The following is a 21,649-nucleotide window of genomic DNA, read 5'->3' on the forward strand; positions in this document are numbered from 1 at the left end:
TTCTCTTCCTCATTTTTAACTTTCAGTGAAAAAGATAGTTGTTATGGAAACCAAAGATCTTTTCACCAGGAAGTTAAAAGTTTCAGAAATAACAATATTAGTGACTTTTTCCCCCTGAAAAGAACTATTTGCTAATCGATAAATAGCCAAATACAAGAGATGTGCCTCTGAGGTTTTTGGTTCGGTGATACACATTTAGCTTTCCCATGCACTGTCAGGACCCCGCTTATTTGATCAATACCACAGGCAGTGACTAAACATTTGTAAGCATAGATCACCACCACTCCCAGGTAGTTCCAAAAGTTTTCATTGGCCTAACGATGTTTCAGACGGTTTTTTCTAGAGACTTAGAAAAACCTGTGATACGTTAATTTATACACAGCTTCTTTTTTTTTTTTTTTTTTTTAATGGAATCAATAGCCATCGTATTTTGGCAATGATACAGTCGGGTGTTAGAACTTCTTTCTGGCATTAGAATTTGCCAGAAAAATGTTATAAGTTCTGTGTCTCGGGTTTGGTGCAATAGTACATGCAGCCGGCATTATAAATGGGTTGCCGTAAATACAGATTTTGAACTGCTGAATTTTGAAGCTAAAAGTCAAATGCTTATGTCAGATCCTTGTTTTCAAATACATGTATTAAACTAGGTGTTTCCTCAACTAATAGTTTCTAAATCAAAATTTATCACCTCCAAATTAAGTGGATCGCCATAATTAATAGTGTCCGATGTAAACATACGTATAATTGGTAATTACACAGTGCTTTTAAATGTTCCCTGTGCTTTGCAGACAAGGTCTCTATCCTTTTGAATTAAACGATTCTGGCTTTGTTTTTGTGAATAACGTATTTAGGGTGTTTTTTCTTCTATTAATATGTCACACTTGCTTTCAGTATTATTCGAACGGTTGACGGTAAAGTGTTGCACAGATACAAGCACCCCGCTGCGGTGTTCGGTTGTGACTGGAGCCAGAACAACAAGTAAGAATTCTGCTCTCGAGATAAGTAAAAACTTCGTAGCTTTTAAGTAACCATGAAATTTAATGTTACTCCCATCGGTGGTACTCCTCACTCTTTTTAGGTAATGGTCGTTTTGCCAGGTCTTGTGATTGTTCCAGCTGATGCTCTAGGAAGAAGCAGAGGGCTAGCTAATAAGAAGTGCAGAGCAAGTCTAATCTGCATGTAGCTTCTCCACAGAGGTGTAGGTAGCCCTTTCCCTAAACCCACTTAGCGATCTCTCCAGTGGTTTTCTCCCACCAGGACTCTCCATCGCTGCCCACTTCATGCCTATGCTGTGGCATTGGAGGACTTCCTCAAACGTAGAACCCGCATGCAGAGTTCTGAACGGTCATCCTTGCTTAAGACCCTAGTGTATTCACCATATGAACGTCGGCTCAGATTTAAAAATTGATCCAATTTTTAACTCAAACCCCTAGTAAAACCAATCCTTCAAGTCACCGCACTTCCAAGAATCTTGCGTTTCAAACCTCTCCTTAGGCTATATAAATTATACATAGAAATTCAGACTTTCTTTAGATATTGTGAAATAATGTAAAAATGAGACAGCTCATTTTCATGCCACAGCTTTCCCTCATGCTGTCTCCCTTTATCTAGGATTTGCTTCCAGCCCCACACCCATACAGTACAGCTCATCTGTACTGTATGTAGGTAATGTCCACCCCTGCTCTGGCTCTCAGGTCCAAACCACTTCTACAGAAAAGTGTTCTTTGACCCCCGTATTAGGTAGATTTCTCCTGTGATATCCTGGGAACACTTAACGTAATGAAATTAATTATAACAAATAAAGTTAAATAAATAGTAGAGCAGAAATCAGTGATACAGGGTTGCCTAGCTGGTTTAGTCAGTGGAGCATGTGACTCTTGATCTCGGGGTTGTGAGTTCGAATCCCACACTGGGTGTAGGGATTACTTAAAAATAAAATCTTAAAGAAAAGAAAAGAATGATATAGAAACTAAAAAAACAAAAACAAAAACCCCACAGAACAGATCGGTGAAAACAGGAATTGGTTCTTTGAGAAGATGAACAAAATTGGTAAACCTCATTCAAGACTCATTAAAAAAAGAGAGAGATGCCAAATAAAATTATTAACGAAAGAGGAGAAATAACACCCAACATCGCAGAAATACAAACGATTACAACAGAATATAATGAAAACCTATGTGCCAACAAATTGGACAACTTAGAAGGAATGGATAAATTCCTAGAAACATAAAACCTACCAAAACTAAAGCAGGAAGAAATGAAATTTGAACAGACCAATTACCAGCAATGAAGTTGAATCAATAATCAAAAAACCCCAAAACAGAAGTCCAAGACCAGACAGCTTCACAGGCAAATTCTATCAAACATTTAAAGAGTTAGTACCTGTTTCTTCAAACTATTCCAAAAAAAATACAAGAGAAAGGAAAACTTTCACATCCATTCTATGAGGTCAGTGTCACCCTGATACCAAAATCAGGTAAAGACACCACAGGAGAGAGAACTGCAGGTCAATATCTCTCATGAATATAGATGCAAAAAATCTAACAAAATATTATTAGCAAACCAAATCCAACAATATTTTTTTAAAAATTGGGAGCACATGGGTGGCTCAGTTGGTTAAGTGCTCAGGTCATGATCTCAAGGCTAGTGAATTGAGCCCTACATTGGGCTCTCTGCTGTCAGTGCAGAGCCTGCTTTGGATCCTTTGTCTCCCCCCCCCCCCCCGCCCCTCCCCTACTCACATATTGTCTCTCTCTATCTCTCAAAAATAAACATTAAAAAAAATTCAGGGGCACCTGGGTGGTTCAGTTGGTTAAGCATCTGACTCAATCTCAGCTCAGGTCATGATCTCACGGTTCGTGAGTTCAAATGCTGCATCAGGCTACATGCTGTCAGTGCAGAGCCTGCTTGGGATTCTCCCTCTCTCTCTGTCCATCCCCTGCTCGCTCTCTCTCTCTCTCTCTCTCTCTTTTTCTTTCTCTGTCTCTCTTTCTCTCTTTCCCCCTCCAAATAAATAAACTTTAAAAAATTTTTTGAAAATCAGGGGAAACTGGCTGACTCAGTCTGTTAAGCATGCAACTCTTGATTTTGGCTTAGGTCGTGATCTCAGGGTTGCATGATCGAGCCCTGTGTCAGGCTCTGTGCTAGGCATGGAGCCTGCTTAAGTTTCTCTGTCTCTCCCTACCCCTCACCCCCACTCATGTACTCACTCTCTCTAAAAAAAGAAAAAAGAAAAATCATACACCACGATCAAGTGGGATTTATTCCTGGAATGCAAGGGTGGTTCAGTGTTCGCAAATTTATCGATATGTCATATCAAGAGAAAGGATAAAAACCATATGATCATTTCAATAGATGCAGAAAAACCATTTGACAAAGTACAACATCCATTCATGATAACCCTGTGCAAAGTAGGCCTAGAGAGAACATATCTCCACATAATAAAGGCCATATATGAAAAACCCACAGCTAGCATCATACTCAGTGGTCAAAACTGAGAGCTTCTCCCCTAAGGTCAGGAAGAAGACAAGAATGTCCACTCTCCCAACTGTCATTCAACATAGTACTGGAAGTCCTAGCCACAGCAGTTAGACAACATGAAGAAATACAAGGCATCCTAATTGGTAAGGAAGAAGTAAAACTCTAGCTCCAGATGACATGATACTGTATAAAGAAAACACTTAAGGCTCCACCAAAAAACTATTAGAACTGAAAAAAGAATTCAGTAGAATTGCAGGATACAAAAATCAATATACCAAAATCTGTTGCATTCCTATACAGTAATAATGAAGCAGCAGAAAGTGAAATTAAGGGGCCGCCTGGGTGGCTCAGTCAGTTGAGCATCTGACTCTTGATTTTGGCTCAGGTCATGATCTCACAGTTCATGGGATTGAGTCCCATGTTGGGCTCCATGCTTAGTGGGGAACCTGCTTGGGATTCTCTCCCTCTGCCACTCTCCCATGCTCATTCTCATTCTCTCTCTCTCTCTCTCATGAAAAAAAAAGTGACATTAAGAAAATCCAACTTATAATTGCACCAAAACCAAAAAAATTTCTAGGAATAAATTTAACCAAAGGGGAAAGACCTCTACTCTGAAAACTGTAAAACACTTGAACAGAAATTGAAGATGTCACAGAGAAATGGAAGGACATTCTGTGCTCATGGGTTGTAAGAACAAGTCCTGTTAAAATGAACGATAAAGAAGATGTGGCATGTACACAATGGAATATTGTTCAGCCATAAAAAAGAATTAAATCTTGCCATTTGCAATGACACGGATAGATCTACAGGGTATTATGCTAAGTGAAGTAAGTCAGGGAAAGACAAATACCATAGGATCTCACTCATGTGGAATCTAAGAAAACAAACGAGCAAAGGGAAAGAAAAGAGGCAAACCGAGAAACAGACTCTTAACTATGGAAAACAAACTGATGGTTATCAGAGGGAAGGTGGATGAAGGGATGGGGGAAATAGGAGATGGAGGTTAAAGAGTACACTCGTGATGAAAAAAAAATCAACCAGGAACTACTTGACACACAAATATTAGCCATGTGAGTAATAAATATATACATATATAATCTTTAAAAAAACATAATAAAATTAAATTTTAGTTGGAAATTGGCTGTCTCACCCTCTAAAATGTAAGCTCCATGAGATCAGCAACTGTTCTCTATTTTTAGGAGCGTATTCTCAGCAAAACACTGTGCTGCTGACCCTCACTCTGCCTTGAACAAAGTGACTATTTAAAAAGTATTTCTTCAGTATACAAATGGATAGGATTACCTTGTATCCGACCGATAGACTAGTTCTACATTCGTATTTCTCTGCTTTATATGGTTGGTAAGCGTTTGACTAGTTGAAATAAAAATTAGATATTAACGCAATATGTTTTCCTGGTTAAAAAAAAGTCCTTTATACTTAACTTGCACGCTTACTACCAAGTGTACCTAATAAATTTCATTTTTATTTTTAAAAGCTTTTTAAAAAATGTTCTAATAGAGTATCCATATTTTAGGTAGCACCTTAGGAGATAAGTGAAAAATACCTTGAACTTACAAAGTTTATTCATAATATATCTCTGAATTTACAATTTGGATGTCTGTACATTCCTTGAATGTTTATTATTTAATTTTTAAGATTTTATATTTATGTATCCACATACATATAGCCACAAAGACGTACTCACGTATACATGTAAATATTTGCATTACACAAAGTGTATTTCCCCATGTGTAGAACCTGGCCCATTTATCAGTGGGACTTAGGCAGATGTGATAATGCACATTTAGAGATGGGCATGCCAGTTGCAAACTGGTGTATTTCTGGATGTGGGCTTAAGTAAATATAAGTATTATGACCCGTATGACAAAAATCAACAATTTGAAGGAAGGTTGTGATGACAGTTGGGTCCAAATGTGTAACTTCCTCTCTTTACGTTTAGAGTGTGGGGGCTGTTGGTATGATCATTAATGATCATTAGTGATTTCCACAGTTCCACCCTGTTAGTGCTGGAGTTAGTGCCCTAACTCCATTTGGAACAGTATTCCAAGTATGACACTAGGGTATAAATGGTTGCTTAGTTTACTCTCAGTCTCTTGAGAATAACAAGCGAATATCATGAAAAGATCAGATCCACGTATTATGTTTCCAGAGGATCCTTAGTGGGAACAGTTAAAGCATCTCCTACTGGAGTAGCCACCAAAGAGAATTGGCAACCCAGGACTGTAACTTTCGTCGGCTGGGACAGCCTTGTCTGCAGGGAGCTTTCCCAGCATCCTTTAGGGGAAGCATTGCTATTTGTACTCGTGCCAAGAAAAATTTCTATGATTAATAATTTGCTTACCAGCAAGGAGGCAAATCTCAGTTACTCACCATTGCGGACCCTCGTCAAGACCCAATAGCTATGAAATATAAAGGTAGGAGAAATATTCACCAAGTTATGAACCTGGACATTTAAAAAAAGACCTTATAGAAATACAGATTCCATGATCTCTGATCTAAGATTAAAAATAAAAATTCAACCAATTAAAAGGGAATATAAGGAAACCCTTCACACTATGGCAGTTTCTGGAAATAATGGTTTTACTTCTGTGAGTTTTCTAACTACGTTAAGGAAGCAAAAAATTCTAGTTTCAGAAATTAGAACTGTAATACATTTTAAAATTATCAGTAACAAATAATATCAACTTTTTTCATATTTTCATGTGCCACTGATGATATTCCAGAGACATGATAGCCACTGGCTGTGAAGATAAAAATGTTCGTGTCTATTACGTAGCCACCAGCTCTGATCAACCGCTGAAAGTCTTTAGTGGGCACACTGCCAAAGTGTTCCATGTTAGATGGTCTCCTCTGCGGGAGGGAATTCTTTGCAGTGGCTCTGATGACGGGTATGTAGTTTTGGATTTTAATTTATTAGTCCTTAAAATCATAAGCTTATAATTTTCTAGAAATGTACATATTCGTGTGATCCAGCTTTTGGGTGAAAATATGTAACAAGTACACACAGGCAGTTAACACTTACCTAATTGCATTTGGCCAAAAGTAAATTAAATTTTGCCACACTTAAGTTGTCATCATATTCATGATTTCTATTTCCTTAACTTGTTTTGTTTACTATGGATGCTTATTTCTATCTTATTAGAGACAAAGTTAACAGAAACAAAATTTTTAAAGGATCAGTTCGGAAAGAGAAAAAAGATCCAAAGCAAATAAATCTCTGTAAAACACAAGAATTTTTTAAAATAATGATTTAAATAATCATTTAAAATAATAATAATAATCATTTAAAAAAAATAAAATAATGATTTAAATAAATATTTAATATGGAAAACAGCTGTACTCTGTTTTCATTAGGAAAAGAAAAAAGAAGATGATCTTGTATTTTAGCGTGAACAGAATGTGTTTAGAAATGAGAGTGATTTAACATTTTTTGGGGGGGTTTGTGAAAAAGTTCTTGAAATCTTTTCTATGTTTTATATTCAAACGGGATAGATTTGCATAGTACAGCTTGGTCCCTATTTTAATACAAGATTTTAATATGATTAGTAATTAGGGTAAAAAAAAATCTTTAGGCAGATAGAAATCTGTATACAGTCACCACAGGTTTAATATTGAATAATTATTTTCATCTTGAAATTTTGGCATCCATCCAAATTTCATAAGAAAAACAATGTGAAGTTTCTGTGGGTTTTCACTGGAAATGTCACTTAAAGTAAGGTTATAATGTCAAAGTGAAGGAGTTGACTTTATGGTAAGTCTGTTAACATAGACTTCAGTGTCTAAATTCTATGGGTACATGGAAAAAAGTGTAATCTTCAACCATTGTCTAAGAAATATTTGTCAGAAAGGTAGTAGTAAACATTTTACTTATTTATGATAATGAAACTTGAAAGTCTTGTAAATTCAGGTTATTGATCCCGTTAGTAGTCATATAGGTGATAGCATGCTGTTGGCACCTGTAAATAATGCTTATGTGCAGTGGGGTATATCAAACTCTTTTTGTGTTTGGCTACCAAATATAATTAGCCTAATGTTTGCCTAATCTAAATTATGTCATAAAGCAATACCTGTTCTAGAGAATGCCTCTTAGAATAAATTATTTTGATACAACTCACTTCAGCATAATCTTATTTATGAAAGAGTGATATCAACCAAAAATAACTTAAATGGTAGCATAAGAGATTAGCACAAAGTTAGGTTATGATATGCCTGGACACATTGTCCTGTACTAGGGTAAGGGGAAGAAAAAGGAAGTCTTTATAATAGAAAGCAAAAATAAATATGCCTTAAATAAAATTATATAATGTGTCTTCTTAACTTTGTACAATGGGTAGATTCAAGTAATGTCATGAATTCAGTTATGTTTGAATTTTGTACTTGATTTTAGACTGATTGCACACTGACTAAGCCACTTATTTTATTGACCAAAACATGAAGGAATGATTTACTCTTTGATAAGAGCATAAAGATGAATTGCTTGTTCAAATAATACCCATCATCAAACATGCTATATTTTCATGATGTACAAATAATGTGAGGGCTGTTAGATTATTTTATATGTATTATTAGTCATATTTTTCTTTTGGCTTTATCTGTTCTGGATATTTCTCTTGAAGAAAGAAATGTTTTAAGTATATAAACTGGAGTAGTATATTTAGTATCAGTAGTAAAGGAACAGTTAAAGTAAGGAAAAATATGTTGAAGTAGGCTAGCTCTAGCCTAATTATTTGTTCATTTCCATGATGAAAAGAATTGTAGTAGAACTTCAAACTAAAAAGCTTTTCCGGTTTACGGAGAAATAATTGTACTCCACTAAGAGTGTGTCAGTACTTTAGATAAGTTATAACTTGAATGGTATCATATACATAATATTCTGTTTTCAGTTCTGTTCGAATCTGGGATTATACTCAGGATGCTTGCATAAACATTCTTAGTGGCCACACTGCACCTGTGAGGGGATTAATGTGGAATACTGAGATCCCTTACCTTCTCCTGTCTGGCAGCTGGGACTACACTATAAAAGTATGGGACACTCGAGAAGGAACTTGTTTGGATACTGTTTATGATCACGGTGCAGATGTATATGGTAATGTGTTTTTCATGTACTTTCAAATTTTGTTGTATTACTGATGGTTATAATTTCTGAGAAAAGCAATATTTTTTGAATAAGGCTTACAGTGCTTCATTTTAAAATAACATTTTTCTTACTAGAAATTGTACTTGTTTGTTATTGAAATGTCAGAATACACAAGATAATCCAAAACATCATGAGAAATTATTTGTGTTTCTGTGCACACAGACACACGCACACACATATGGCTTGGATTTTTCTCCCTTCCTTTACCATCTCTTCATAAAGAAGTTGTGAAACAGGGAATCATTGATTACGTAGATAGAACTTACCAAACCATTCTTCTGCCTTTACTCTTGGATATTTAGGACAATATTTTATATTTTAATGTGATACTAAGTCAATAAATATAATTGAGCTGGGTATGGAAACCAGATTTCTGTTCTTTTGCATGTCACTTTCATTTGTAAACCCAAACTTTGATGAAAAAATGGTTCCTTAGAGAAAGGTACCGAATTCTAGCCACTTGTGTCCATATATGTCATATCAGTGGACTTTTAGTTGAAGCAGTGGGGCTGAGTGTGGGAGAGATACTGTTTCTGGATGTTGTTAACTGGAAGGTCCCAACTGTTCCTTCTTGCAGTTGGAACTTCCGTCCATCTACCATTACCATTACCATTACCATTACCATTACCATTACCATTACCATGTACTCCATTGGCGTGATAATATGCTTGCTGCTGAACCACCCGAAATGTAATTTCAACATTTTCATCCAGGACCATTTGCTAATCATTATTCAATTTTGTATCCATATTAATAGACTATGCTAAATAATTTCTTATATTCTTGTATCATTTTCAGCCAAAATAGAAATGCTGTCTTAAAACACTCCTTTATAACTTCAATTCTGTAGAAGTTTTATGAGATACATACAGATGAAAAGCATTTTTCAGTGTTTACTTTAGTTAAAGTAGGTTTCTTTTTTTCCATCAGGGTTAACATGCCATCCCAGCCGCCCCTTCACCATGGCATCTTGTTCCCGTGACTCTACAGTGAGACTCTGGTCATTAACACCTTTAATCGCTCCTTTACCAATAAATATTCTGGCAGACAGATCTTGGGAAGAAATTATCGGGAACATTGGTATTGCCAACATGCATGCATTAGATTTTATTTTTTCAATACTATCTTCTAAGCAATCCTTTCTCACTGAATTATGTCTGTTCTTTAGATCATGCTGTGGAACAAGGCACTCCCCCTCTATTGTGTGGTAAAGTATCAAGAGATATTAAACACGAAATAGAGAAGCTAACTGGTAATCCTCGAGCAAAGAAGCTAAGATGGTTTTCAGAGTGTTTATCAGTGAGTATTATAGGAATTAGGTGAACATTTTCCCTGTAGTCTAAAGGAGTCATGACAACTATTGTCCTCAAGTTATCACGTATTTGCTCATATCATCCCAACTCAGTGGGTCCCTCTGAACATAGCTCGTACAGAGTAAGAAAACAAATGGAAACCAGAAACAATAAATGAGATAAATCACAGTTATAATTTTGTTAATCTTTCAATTTAAATATGCCTTCATTGTGTTTGTGAAGATGCAAAGTTCCGTGTGGTTTTTAATTCATCCTTGTATCTTTGGTTTTTCTGTATCAACCTTTTAGCCTCCAGGTGGCAGTGACAACTTATGGAACTTAGTTGCTGTGGTAAAAGGACAGGACGATAGCTTGCTCCCTCAGAACTACTGTAAAGGAATAATGCATTTGAAACATCTGATTAAATTTAGAACGGTAAGTATGTATGTCAGGATCATGTACTCAAGCCCAAATTATTTTTGCCTTTCACTGTTGAAATATAAACATTATTTTTCAAAATTTACATAATTAGAGTTAGTAAAGTAAAATGAGTAACCACTAAGAACATAAATAGTAAAAACCGATCATGAGAATATGAATTATTTGAGACCAGATTAAGGCAGCCACGGTTTCTATAGGTTGAATCTCGTGTAATTCTTCAAAGTCACTTGGCACCACCTGAAGTGGTGTTACCCTTACCCTATTACCAGGTGACCATGACGTGTGGACCCCTCTGATTTTAGTCTCAGAGGCTGAATACGCTGTATTCTCGGATACGTTTTATCAAAACTGGCCATATTATAGCTCTTAATGAATTTCATTTCGAAATTATCAGTGACCTTATCCCTGGAGTGATATACCATACAAACAGACCACTCCTGGGACCTGAAAGAGGAAATAGCTTTTCTATTTGCAATGAAATATCCGCGGTTAACTCAACTGTCGGTGAGGAGAACCATTCCAGAGATGTGGATGGAAAGGTCATACGGAACAGTTATTTTCATAAAGGAGCGCCTTGATCACAAACAACACCTACCCACTACAACTCTTACCACCTGACAGTAGGAGAGCCTAGAGAGTGAGCCTGTCACTTTTAATTTTTGAGAGTTTTCATATATGTTTTCACCAGTTACATATCACTCTATCATTCACTACTTTTTGGCCCCTGGACTTGTATCTAACCATAACAGCTGCTAAGTTTTAAGGACAGTGGGATTTAGCCTTTCTCTACCCCATACCAGACACATCTACTCTTTACTCCCCACACACATCAAAATATTAAGGTGAAAGAGGTATCATGTTTTATAGAGAAAAAGTATTGATTTTTAAAAATACCTAATTTCCATTGCTATCTGCTTTTAAAATCTGTGCCCATGTAATGCTTTTATAATCATCTTTTGTCACCAGCTCTTGTGTAACAAAATTTAGAACATTTTGTTTTCTTTTTAACCAGTCTGAAGCCCAAGAATTAACAACAGTCAAGATGTCTAAATTTGGTGGTGGTATTGGTGTGCCTACTAAAGAGGAAAGACTGAAGGAGGCTGCAGAAATACATTTGAGATTAGGACAAATTCAGAGATACTGTGAACTTATGGTTGAACTTGGAGAGGTAATGTGCTAAAATCAATGAGTTTAACAAAGTGTTGTAAGCATTGGTGGAAGACTAAATATTAAGCTTATCTCAGGTAGTGTGCCTGAGAACAGTACTTACCAGAGTGAGATTTCCCAGGCCAGCAGCATCAGCATTAACTCGGGAACGGGTTAGACGTGCATTTCCCAGCCCACACCTACACAATCAGCAACTCCAGGGATGTAGCCCAACGACATGTGCTTTTATAAGCCCTCCAGGTTATTCACATGCCTGAAGCCTGAGAACCACTGCCCTGGGGTAGGATCTTTGATTCCCTTTGATATCTAAAAAATACCCATGTTGGCTAATTTGCTCACATTGGGCTCCCCTCGCTAATACGATTTGTTGTGACTAAACCCCACACTGGCCACAAGAAGGGTTGTCACTGAGGATTTTCTGGTGAATTAGGTCCTAGGGCACATCCTGAGTTAGAGGACTGATTCAGCAAAACAGAGTTTTCAAGAAAAAGGTTGAGATAAATCTATCCTATTAAAGTTAGGGTAGTGGTTATTTTTGGAAAGTGGGTGGCAAACAAACTAAGACAAGAAGGAGAAGGGGTTTCTGTTTCTTGATCTGGATGTGGTTACTTGATTGTTTTTAGTTTGTGAAAATTTATGGAGCTTTTTGTTTTTCTGAATGTCTACATTGTTCAACAAAAATTCTCCCAACCCTCCCCCCTCCAAAAAAAATGGCAGGGATTCATTTCATAGTTGATGAAAAGCTCTAAGTTAGTTATTTTATAATTACAAAATACTATTAAGTGTACTATTAAATAATATAAAGTAAAAGTGAACAATAAAGTTACATTAAAATATATCAAAATTAAACTCACCTTTTTATTCCCCTATACACTAGAAACAAATAATTACTGCTTGACCTAAAACAAAATGTCATTTTAAAATGTTACTGAAAACACATTGCAAACTATAAAGTGTTCAGGAGCAGTATAAAAATTTTACTTCTAAAGAAATAGAGGTTTGGCTTAAAGGTTACCTTTCTAGCAAGACACTGTTAGAGTATTGATCAAATTCAAGAAGAAAAAGAATAAATAAATTTTGGTAGAATACTAATTCTTCATCTTCCTGAGTTTTATATTTGGGTATATATTTTTTAAAGCTATATTGAATTCACATTTAAAGATACTTTCACAGTGTCCACTTGTGGAGCTTGAGAATTTTGTTGTGCAAGGTCATCAGTGTTCTTAACGATCCAAAACACTGTCCTTCCAATCCTTAAGAAATACAGACGTCTTTGGAGCGCTTCACGATATCCTTCTTCTGTAGTTTCTGATTCTTTGAGATTAATTCTGTGAGATTAGGAAAACAGTTAATCTCTCCACTTACAGGACATGTTTTTATAGAAAAGGCTTGATGATTTCAAAGTTCATTCAATCTACATTTTAACTTGTTTCTTGCATTTGCCTCTACTATAATAAAGACAAATTTTCCCTAAAAGCATAATTTAGGTTACATTTTTCTAAAAAGGTAACATGACGACAGGGGTTCCTGGGTGACTCAGTCAGTTAAGCGTCTGACTCTTGACTTAGCTCAGGTCGTGATCTCATGGTTCATGAGTTTTGAGCCCCCATTCTGGCTCTGCACTGATAGTGTGGAGCCTGCTTGGTATTTTGTCTCTCTCTTCCTCTCTCTGTCCTTCCCTCTTGCTCTCTCTCAAAATAAATAAAAATAAACTTAAATAAAAAGGAAACACGACTACAAATAATGTAGTATTAAAAAGTTGCCATTTCGTACACCCAAAACTAATTTTATACTCTATGTTAACTAACTGGAATTTAAATAAAAACAAAAAACATTTACCTATTTAAAATTTAACCTATTATTTTCAGGCTAATTACGAATCTTCTAGCCGTAATTGTAGTAGAATTCTACTGTTTGGGAGAACCTTAATGAAAACGAAGTTTAGATCCATGTTGTGATATTCAGAATTCTTCGCCCTCACTTCCCTTGTAGACATGAGTTCAGTGAAGTCTATGTTTTCCGTATAATTGTCTCACTTGCCTTGATTGAACAATGATCTTTACTAACAGTCTAATTTTTAAAATATGAAGATCAGGGATGCCTGGGTGGCTCAGTTGGTTAAGTGTCCGACTTCAGCTCAAGTCACAATCTCAAGCTTCGTGACCTAGAGCCCCGTGACGGGCTCTGTGCTGCCAGCTCAGAGCCTGGAGCCTGCTTCGGAGTCTGTGTCTCCCTCTCTCTGCCCCTCACCCACTCGTGCTCTGTCTCCATCTCTCAAAAATGAATAAACGTTAAAAAAAATTAAAATAGAATACGAAGATCAGTTTATCAACTATAAAGAAAGATATGACAATAAATAAAATTTGTGAAAAAACAAAGAATAAAAATAGAAATAAATGTCATATTTTTTAAACAGAAGAATTTCAGTATGTATTAATTTGAACATAGGACACAGATTACCATAGAACAGATTACTCTGGTGTTGTGTCAGAAGGGGAGTTACTATGTTTTTTAAACTACACACTTAGGTAGTACTATTCCTCTCCCCTCCCACTGCCCCCTGTCTAGGTTTGGGATTTTCGTTGCTGAATAATACAATTTACATATTTTACTTTATTTTAAAATGTAATATTTATACTCTGTGGAATGGGATAGAATTCAGAAATATTCCTGGAAATCTAAACACCCTAAAAACACACGAAAAACTCGTATTAAAAATGTGAGTTCGTTAAAAAAAAAAAAAAAAAAAAAGTTAAGAGTTAGTACAGTCAAAATACACTTTGCCTTTCTCGTTTTCTGTTCTAGTGGGACAAGGCCTTGTCAGTCGCACCGGGGGTGTCTATGAAATACTGGAAGAAGTTAATGCAGAGGTAAGCACAGAGTCTGTGTCCAAATAGATGTTTTAAAATATGTTAAAATGGAAGCAATATATAAATAGTAGCTTTTGAAATTTTCTAGTCTTAGGTTGTCTTTAAAAACAGCTGAGTTTTATGTCTGCTAATGCCGTAAATTAAATGAATTGGTTACAAGTCACTTGGTGTTCTTCTGTTTGACCTGGCATCTGAGAAAGACAGTGGAAGGGAGATTCTCCATGTCAATGGAGGGATTGACAGATGAGTAAACATACTTACTGGATAATATATTGCTACTGAAATATAGGTGGTAAGATTTTCTGAAGGTTTCCTAAAGTTCACAGAGTACTTCTTCTGTAAATAATCTCAGTTCTCTTTGGCCACCAGTCCTTGCCGTCTCCCGTCCGTGAATACGAGGGAGGCACTGGTGAAGCCTCTTTCTGAGATGTGTTGGTTTCCTATGGCCCCTGTAACAAAGTATTATAAACTGGTTGGCTTCAGACCCACAGAAATTTATTCTCACAGCCCGGAGGCTAGAAGGCCAATATCCACTTGCCGGGAGGACTGGTTCCTACTGAGGTCTTTGAGAAAGAATCTGTTCCACGTGTTTTCCCCAGCTTCTGGTGGTTACTGGCAGTCGTCGGCCTTCACTGAGTCATGGGTGCACCACTCGAACCCCTGCTTTCTTCTCACGGTGCCTTAGCCCCTGTGTGTCTGTGTGCACATTCCCTTCTTTCTTGGAGGACACCAGTCATAGCAGATTGAGGGTCTACCCTCAACCAGTTGAACTCCCTCTTTACTGATTACATTAGCAAAGACCCTCTTTCCAAATAAGGTTACATTTGTACAGACCGTGGTTTGTCCTTCAGTAAACGTGTTTTGGGCAGACACATTTCAACTCACAGCGTAAGACTGTTCCCTATTGTAGTCGTTCAGGGAATATTAATTTTTTTAGTGCTCACTATGTGTCTAGCACTGTGCTAGGCCTGTAGACGACTATTTCATGACTAATTCCCTTGATTCTGGCCTTAAAAATGAAAAAGTTTGATTATTCTTCCACGAGACATGATTTAGAAGCAAATTCAACTGCAACTCACATGTATAAATAAAAATCTGCCTGAGGCTACGCATGAAATGCAGAAGGACTAATGAACACATTTGCCGTTGGAAAGCAGACCGTTCCCTGGCACCTATTTTCCCAGCAATAAGTGCATCAGCGGGCTGGCTGTGGGCTCCCTGTCTTAAGTTCTAAAAATCCCAAAGAATTCCAAGTTCCTGTACCCTCACTGCACACTTGTGAATGTTATCTCCCCCCGCCCCCACCGAAATCTTTAATAAAGCCATGTTAGCAGACAATGTTTCTTTCACGAAACAATTGTGTTTCAACCTCAGCAAAAACTGTTTCAGATATCTTTGGAAACCAACACCTGCTTTTCTCTACTCCTTAATTCACATGGTGGCCAGAAAATGGTCTCCTCACGGCTCCTAAATTTATGTTGTATAGATGCAACCATTCAGAGAGATTGGCCATTTCTCGGTCCTAGTTCCTTAGAAGGGGATATTATTACTCCTCTAACAAAGAAATCAGTGTCACAATGGTTGAAAACACAGGTGTTGGGGAGAATTCCAGTGACCCTGTAGATTGGAGATTGTTAACAGTGAGCTGGGCAAACAAAAACTGTGCTACACCAACCCAGAGATTGGCGATTGAAATGTAGTTTAATGCAAATGCCAGCATATATTAAATATGCCAGATTAGTGTTCTTTTTTTTTTTTTAATTCATTTATTTTGAGACAGAGAGCATGAGTCAGGGAGAGGCAGAGAGAGAGAGAGAGAATCCCAGGCAGGCTCTGCACTGTCAGCCTAGCGCCCGATGCAGGGCTGGAACTCACGAAACTGCAAGATCATGACCTGAGCCAAAATCAGGTCAGAAACTTAACCAACTGCGCCATCCAGGTGCCCACAGATTAGTTTTCAACAAACCTGAGGCTAAATATTAAGAGTTAAATTAATTTGGTTGGTCACTGGGAAACTACTTGGGACTTATTTAGGAAAAGAGAAACACAGACAGGATACAGAGAGACAGAGGCAGACACAAGTAGATTCTTGGTAATCTCCAAGATCAGGATCCTGTTTTCCCCTCATATATCAGGAACTTTTTGTTTTTGTAAACTCCCTTGCTTGGGGTGCTCATAGTATTCTATATTTTATTGTCAGTATTTATACTCTTCTCTTTTTTAATGATTTTAAGTTACTTGCATTTAAAGGGTTTGCATTCATTGTTGTGCTCCCTAAAACGTTTAAAATTCTGTCTTTAATGCAGTGGACACGCACGTATTTATTAATCCAATTGAAAGTAGATATGCCATCACACATCTAGTTTACAACTTATTTTCAGAAAATATATTGCTCACTTTAATAGATAAGCTGTATTCATTTTTAAGGCCTAATGTTATGCCCAGAATTCGTGATCCCCAAAGACCACTAGGGAGCCGAGTCCGATGCAAAAGCAAAAGAACCTTTATTCGAGCTAGCTCGAGCTCAATCCCCTACCTGCACCGACGCAGCGGTGAGATACCAGGGAGAGAGAGCTAGTTTCAAAAGCACAAAGGTTTTATAGGGGTCTAGGGGCAGTTGGTGAGGTAATGGCTGTGGCCTCAGCCGATTGGCTGGGGAAGGGTCGTGGCCTCGGCCGATTGGCTGGGGAAGGGTCGGAGTCCTGTTACGCAGGTCGCTGGGCGTGTTTTGATCAGGAAGTTTGAACGGGTGAGCGGGAGGTTACTCAAGGGGAGGAGGCGCGGTCTGAGGTTTCTGTGATTTTCCCGGAAAAGGGGTCATGTCGGGGACATAGTCACTCAAGGTGGAGAACACACAACAAGATGGAGTCAGCCGGCGTAGGCCCGCCCTTTCACCTAATATGTTCAGTGCTTTTAAAATATGAAAACATGTAGTGTTTTAAGAGAAAATAGGTTATCTATTTTATTTATTGCAGAAAACTTTTGTCTTCCATATCTGATTTGATTATAAAATCTGAAGCTTTTAGAAAAGTGATATGCAGAAGGGTTTTAGGAAATCTACCACATATTTTGGATATTTGGCTGCTTTAGATATTTCAGAAAATCTGAGTCCAACTGAGAACCTTGAAATTGGTATATTATAAAGAAAGTTGTTCTTGTTTTATTAGGAGAGCTGATCAGTTAATCCAGGAAGATAAGGATGATGTCATTCCATACTGCATCGCCATCGGAGATGTGAAAAAATTAGCGAATTTTTTTATGTCAAGAGGTCAGCTTACAGAAGCTCTGCTTGTTGCACAGGTACCAGTACATGATCACACAGGCCACCTACCCTGGCGGGAGGGCCTGCGGAAGGAAGACTGTGCTGACTGATCACACCTGCCTTCCCGTGATCGACAGTCAGATGGCCTGGCTCCTGCCCACCTCCCAACCTTCTCCGTCTGCAGTACGGTCACACTTTCTATGCCCTGGTCACACTGCACGCATTTTAGACATTCAGGCATCCCTGGACTGTTGTATGCTGCTGAATGTCATATGTGGGTGAACAACTATTTCTAGTAACCATGCACTTGAAGCTTCGTGTTGATACAAATGGAGTCCACATTCTTTTTCGAATTCTGAGGGTACCTCCAGATTGTATAAATTTTAAACGTGATTTAAATAAGCAGTTGATCCTTGAACAGCACAGGGTTAGGGACACTGAACCCCCACCCAGAGATCCTCCTATAACTTTTGACTCCCCCAAAACTTAAGTACTAATAGTCTACTGTTGACCAGAAACTTTACCAATAACATGAGCAGTAGATTAACACATATTTACCAATAACATGAGCAGTCGATTAACACATATTTTGCACGTTACATGTGTTATATATCATGTTCTGACCTTAAAGTGAGCTAGCAAAAAGAAAATGTTATTAAGGAAATCATGAGGAAGAGGAAATACATTTACAGTCCTGTATTTATTGGAAAAGATCTGCATATAAGTGGACCCGTGCAGTTCAAACCCATATTGTTAGAGGGTCAACTGCACTTTGATCAAAATAATATTTAGAAATTGGGCAGCTGTCAACAATTAGCTAAAAATTAATTAAAGATTTTATTAAATTCCAGGCTGCTTGTGAGGGAAACATGCAGACCGTACATGTTTCCACACCTAAAGGATCTTCCTATCCTGATGATATCTACAAGGAAGACTGTCATGAGTGAGCGCTTTATCCTTTGTGTGGGATCAGTATTTTCAGGGTTGGCTTCCCCTCGGGGGGTTTTAAGACCCATGCGCTTCACCCTTTTCCATGCACAGGGGCTGGGCTGTCTCACTTTGATTCTCGCCTCAGTCCTGCTCCATCCCAGGGCCTCTGGGTGAACAGGGCAGTGTCAGGCATGCACGTGCAGCCTGCATGCCTTTTGTGTGGCTTTCAGAGAGGCAGCATGTATTTCAGTAGAGAGATTGCAGATAAAGCACCGAAATAGTTAAAAACATCAACCTTGTTTAGGGAGGAGAGGCAGTAAAAATAAGGAGGGCTGTTTATTAATGTTTTACTGTAAAGTCATTGTAGATGACATCATCCCAAGACACCAGAATTAGTTGTTGGGAATACAATTTAGACTCCTTTTAAAGAAGAAATCCAAATACACATTTTTTAAAAGAAATGGAAGGTAGAATTCTTCAGCCTTTTGCCCTTTTTAAAATCTAATAATCTACTTTCCCATGCCTCATTATTGGCTCCTATTATTGCTTTAAAAAATTGGATATTTAAACTTTTAGGATGCTTTTCCAGTAAAAAAGGGTCGTAAAATGTTAAGCAAATAATGTGTTAGGACCAGCGTACTCCTTCCTGATTCTTTGCTGCTATTCTCTGCCATATCTAAACTCGACATTTTAAAGATCTAACATACCCCACCCATATTGTGGTCACCATCTAAATTTTGAAAAGTTTCAGTTCAGCCTGTAATTCTTCTGCAGTTAACTGTCACTATAGCTGAGTTGTCAATTATTCAATGTAGGATGGCAAATTTTGAAAATGAGACTTCTATTCTGACATTTGGGGTGGGGGCATGCCATACATACTAATTTGTTTGCTAAGAAAAACAGCTTTCCTGATTTTTCTTTCCCAAAGATCAGACTTTATACCTGAATCAAAGATACCAAATTAAATCCTATGTGATCCCTTAATAAGCTTGTTCTAAAAGGGCGTTAGTTCATTTTATGACGGAATCCTTCTGTTTATATAGACTACATACTCTTTCTCTTTTCTAGACTCCTACACAAAGTCAGTGAAGAACTAGCGGAATGGTATTTTCAGGATGGTCGCGCAGTGTTGGCCGCATGTTGCCAGCTAGCCGTAGATAATACTGAGGTACATTTCACATTGGTTTATGTAAATGGAAAGCTCTTAAGGTGCGTCATGGTGTTTGAGTGGAAAAAATACGGCAACTCCTGTGCAAGATCTGATTTTGCGTGCCTACCAAGCCTGAGCTACCGTGCCTCAGAAGCACACATAAACTCTACAGACTATGAAATCTTATTTCCAATTCATTTCTATCACGAAGTACATATTTATAACAACCTGACTTTAAGTATTTCATCTGATATGAGAAGAAGTAGTGTGGTGAAGGGGAAAATCTCAGGGATTCAGAATACTTGACTTTTAGAAGCGCTTATTTTTAAGTATACGTTAGTATAATCTTCAAAAGTGATGTTTTTAAGGTATTTTCTATTTAACCCTCTAGTAAGAAAAATGTATAGTAAAGATGGATTCTGTTTTGCATGTATCCTTAGATACAGTAGATTTAAGGGATCATTGATAATCATTGCACACTGTTGATGAATCTTCTAAGAATTGACATTGTTTTGTGATAGAGACATGGAAGGACATGAGGATATAGCAGACAAACTGTTATTAATTCATTAAAAAACTATTATCAAGGGTTCTCAACTTAAATTCTGACCTTATAAAAATTCCCTGTATGTCCCTTTATCAGGTAAGCTTTTCCATCTGGAAATTGCATTTATACTTACATAAGTACTTTATAGGAATATTACATTCAGTATTTTTAAGAATAATTGATTATAGGTTAATACTGCTTTATCTACTTTATGAGCTTGGCGGGGAAAGATGATCCAATCCAGCATCTATGAAACTGAAGGAATTATTTTCTTATTGGGTAAGCTTGCTATGGCATACCTGATTCGTGGAAATGAACTGGAGTTGGCCGTCAGTGTGGGCACAGTGCTCGGAGAGCCTGCTGCACCCACAACCCACTATGCCCTGGAACTGCTGGCGAGAAAATGCATGATGATTCCACCATGGTAAGAATTTCTAAATTCGAAGAATAATTTTATAGGAATGGAATACATTTTTAAAATATTTTAAGTTGCATTTGATGTGTTTTGAGAGAATACAGCATCTCCTTTTCAAATTTTTTAACTTAATTTCTTAATATTCATTTATTTTTGAGAGAGGGCATGTGATCAGGGAAGGGCAGAGAGAGAGAGAAGGAGAGAGAATCCCAAGCAGGTTACAAGCTGTCAACACAGAGCCCAAAGTGGGGCTCAGACTCATGAACCATGAGATCATGACCTGAGCCGAAACCAAGAGTCAGACTCAACTGACTGAGCTACCCAAGCGCCTAGCATCTCCTTTTTGATTGAAAGAGAAAGATTGTGGGAGGAAACAGGGCTATGATGATGAAGTAATCGTAGGAACTGCCCTGGTTTGGAGTGAAATCTCCCATGGCCCATTCTGAAGCAGACCCCTCGTAACTCGATATTATTTTGAGTGCACAGAACATCGTGAATAAATGTGCACTGCTGAAGATAATCAGGACCACACATTTCCACATCTCAGATTCTGCATATCTACACTCATTCTTGTTAGACCTTGTGTCTTAGTTTAAGGTTTGCAAAATAAGGTGACCTTTCTAATGGAGCATAATAACATAGTTTAGCTGGAGACTTGGAACGGGCCATTTCCCCAGACGTGGGCAGTCCTGTAAGAAATAGACCCTGGAAAGTCCCTGGGGTGACCTGGAAGTCCAGGTCCAAGCAGTTCTCACCCCGTCTGCAGAGCCCTGATCTTCGGGCAGATAGTCCTTCATTATGGAGCATCTTTAGCCAAGATATGAGGCTGACACTCAAGACCTGTTTGTTGAATAAAGATGATTTCAGACATTCATCTTCTCCTTCCCTAAAGCACTTAAAACCTTAAGGAGTTTCTAAATAAACTTGTTAATCAGGC

At 37.6% G+C, this 21,649-nt stretch overlaps 1 protein-coding gene across 11 annotated transcripts in view; it reads left to right on the forward strand.

Annotated features, from left to right (window-relative positions):
* Window positions 1-21,649, forward strand: part of WDR17 (WD repeat domain 17) — a 106,205-nt gene that overhangs the window by 68,821 nt on the left and 15,735 nt on the right. For all 11 annotated transcript variants that reach the window (XM_053900806.1, XM_053900804.1, XM_053900807.1 and 8 more), the window contains 12 exons: window positions 892-978; window positions 6,225-6,389; window positions 8,385-8,587; window positions 9,569-9,718; window positions 9,807-9,937; window positions 10,240-10,365; window positions 11,384-11,539; window positions 14,344-14,408; window positions 17,576-17,708; window positions 18,522-18,613; window positions 19,669-19,768; window positions 20,582-20,721. In XM_053900806.1, coding sequence (XP_053756781.1) covers window positions 892-978; window positions 6,225-6,389; window positions 8,385-8,587; window positions 9,569-9,718; window positions 9,807-9,937; window positions 10,240-10,365; window positions 11,384-11,539; window positions 14,344-14,408; window positions 17,576-17,708; window positions 18,522-18,613; window positions 19,669-19,768; window positions 20,582-20,721 — 1,548 coding nt within the window. The remainder of the gene's footprint in view (window positions 1-891; window positions 979-6,224; window positions 6,390-8,384; window positions 8,588-9,568; window positions 9,719-9,806; window positions 9,938-10,239; window positions 10,366-11,383; window positions 11,540-14,343; window positions 14,409-17,575; window positions 17,709-18,521; window positions 18,614-19,668; window positions 19,769-20,581; window positions 20,722-21,649) is intronic.

The sequence above is a fragment of the Panthera pardus genome, unplaced genomic scaffold (assembly GCF_024362965.1).
Source record: "Panthera pardus isolate Hobbes unplaced genomic scaffold, ASM2436296v1 HiC_scaffold_13, whole genome shotgun sequence".
In the NCBI taxonomy this organism is placed as follows: Eukaryota; Metazoa; Chordata; class Mammalia; order Carnivora; family Felidae; genus Panthera; species Panthera pardus.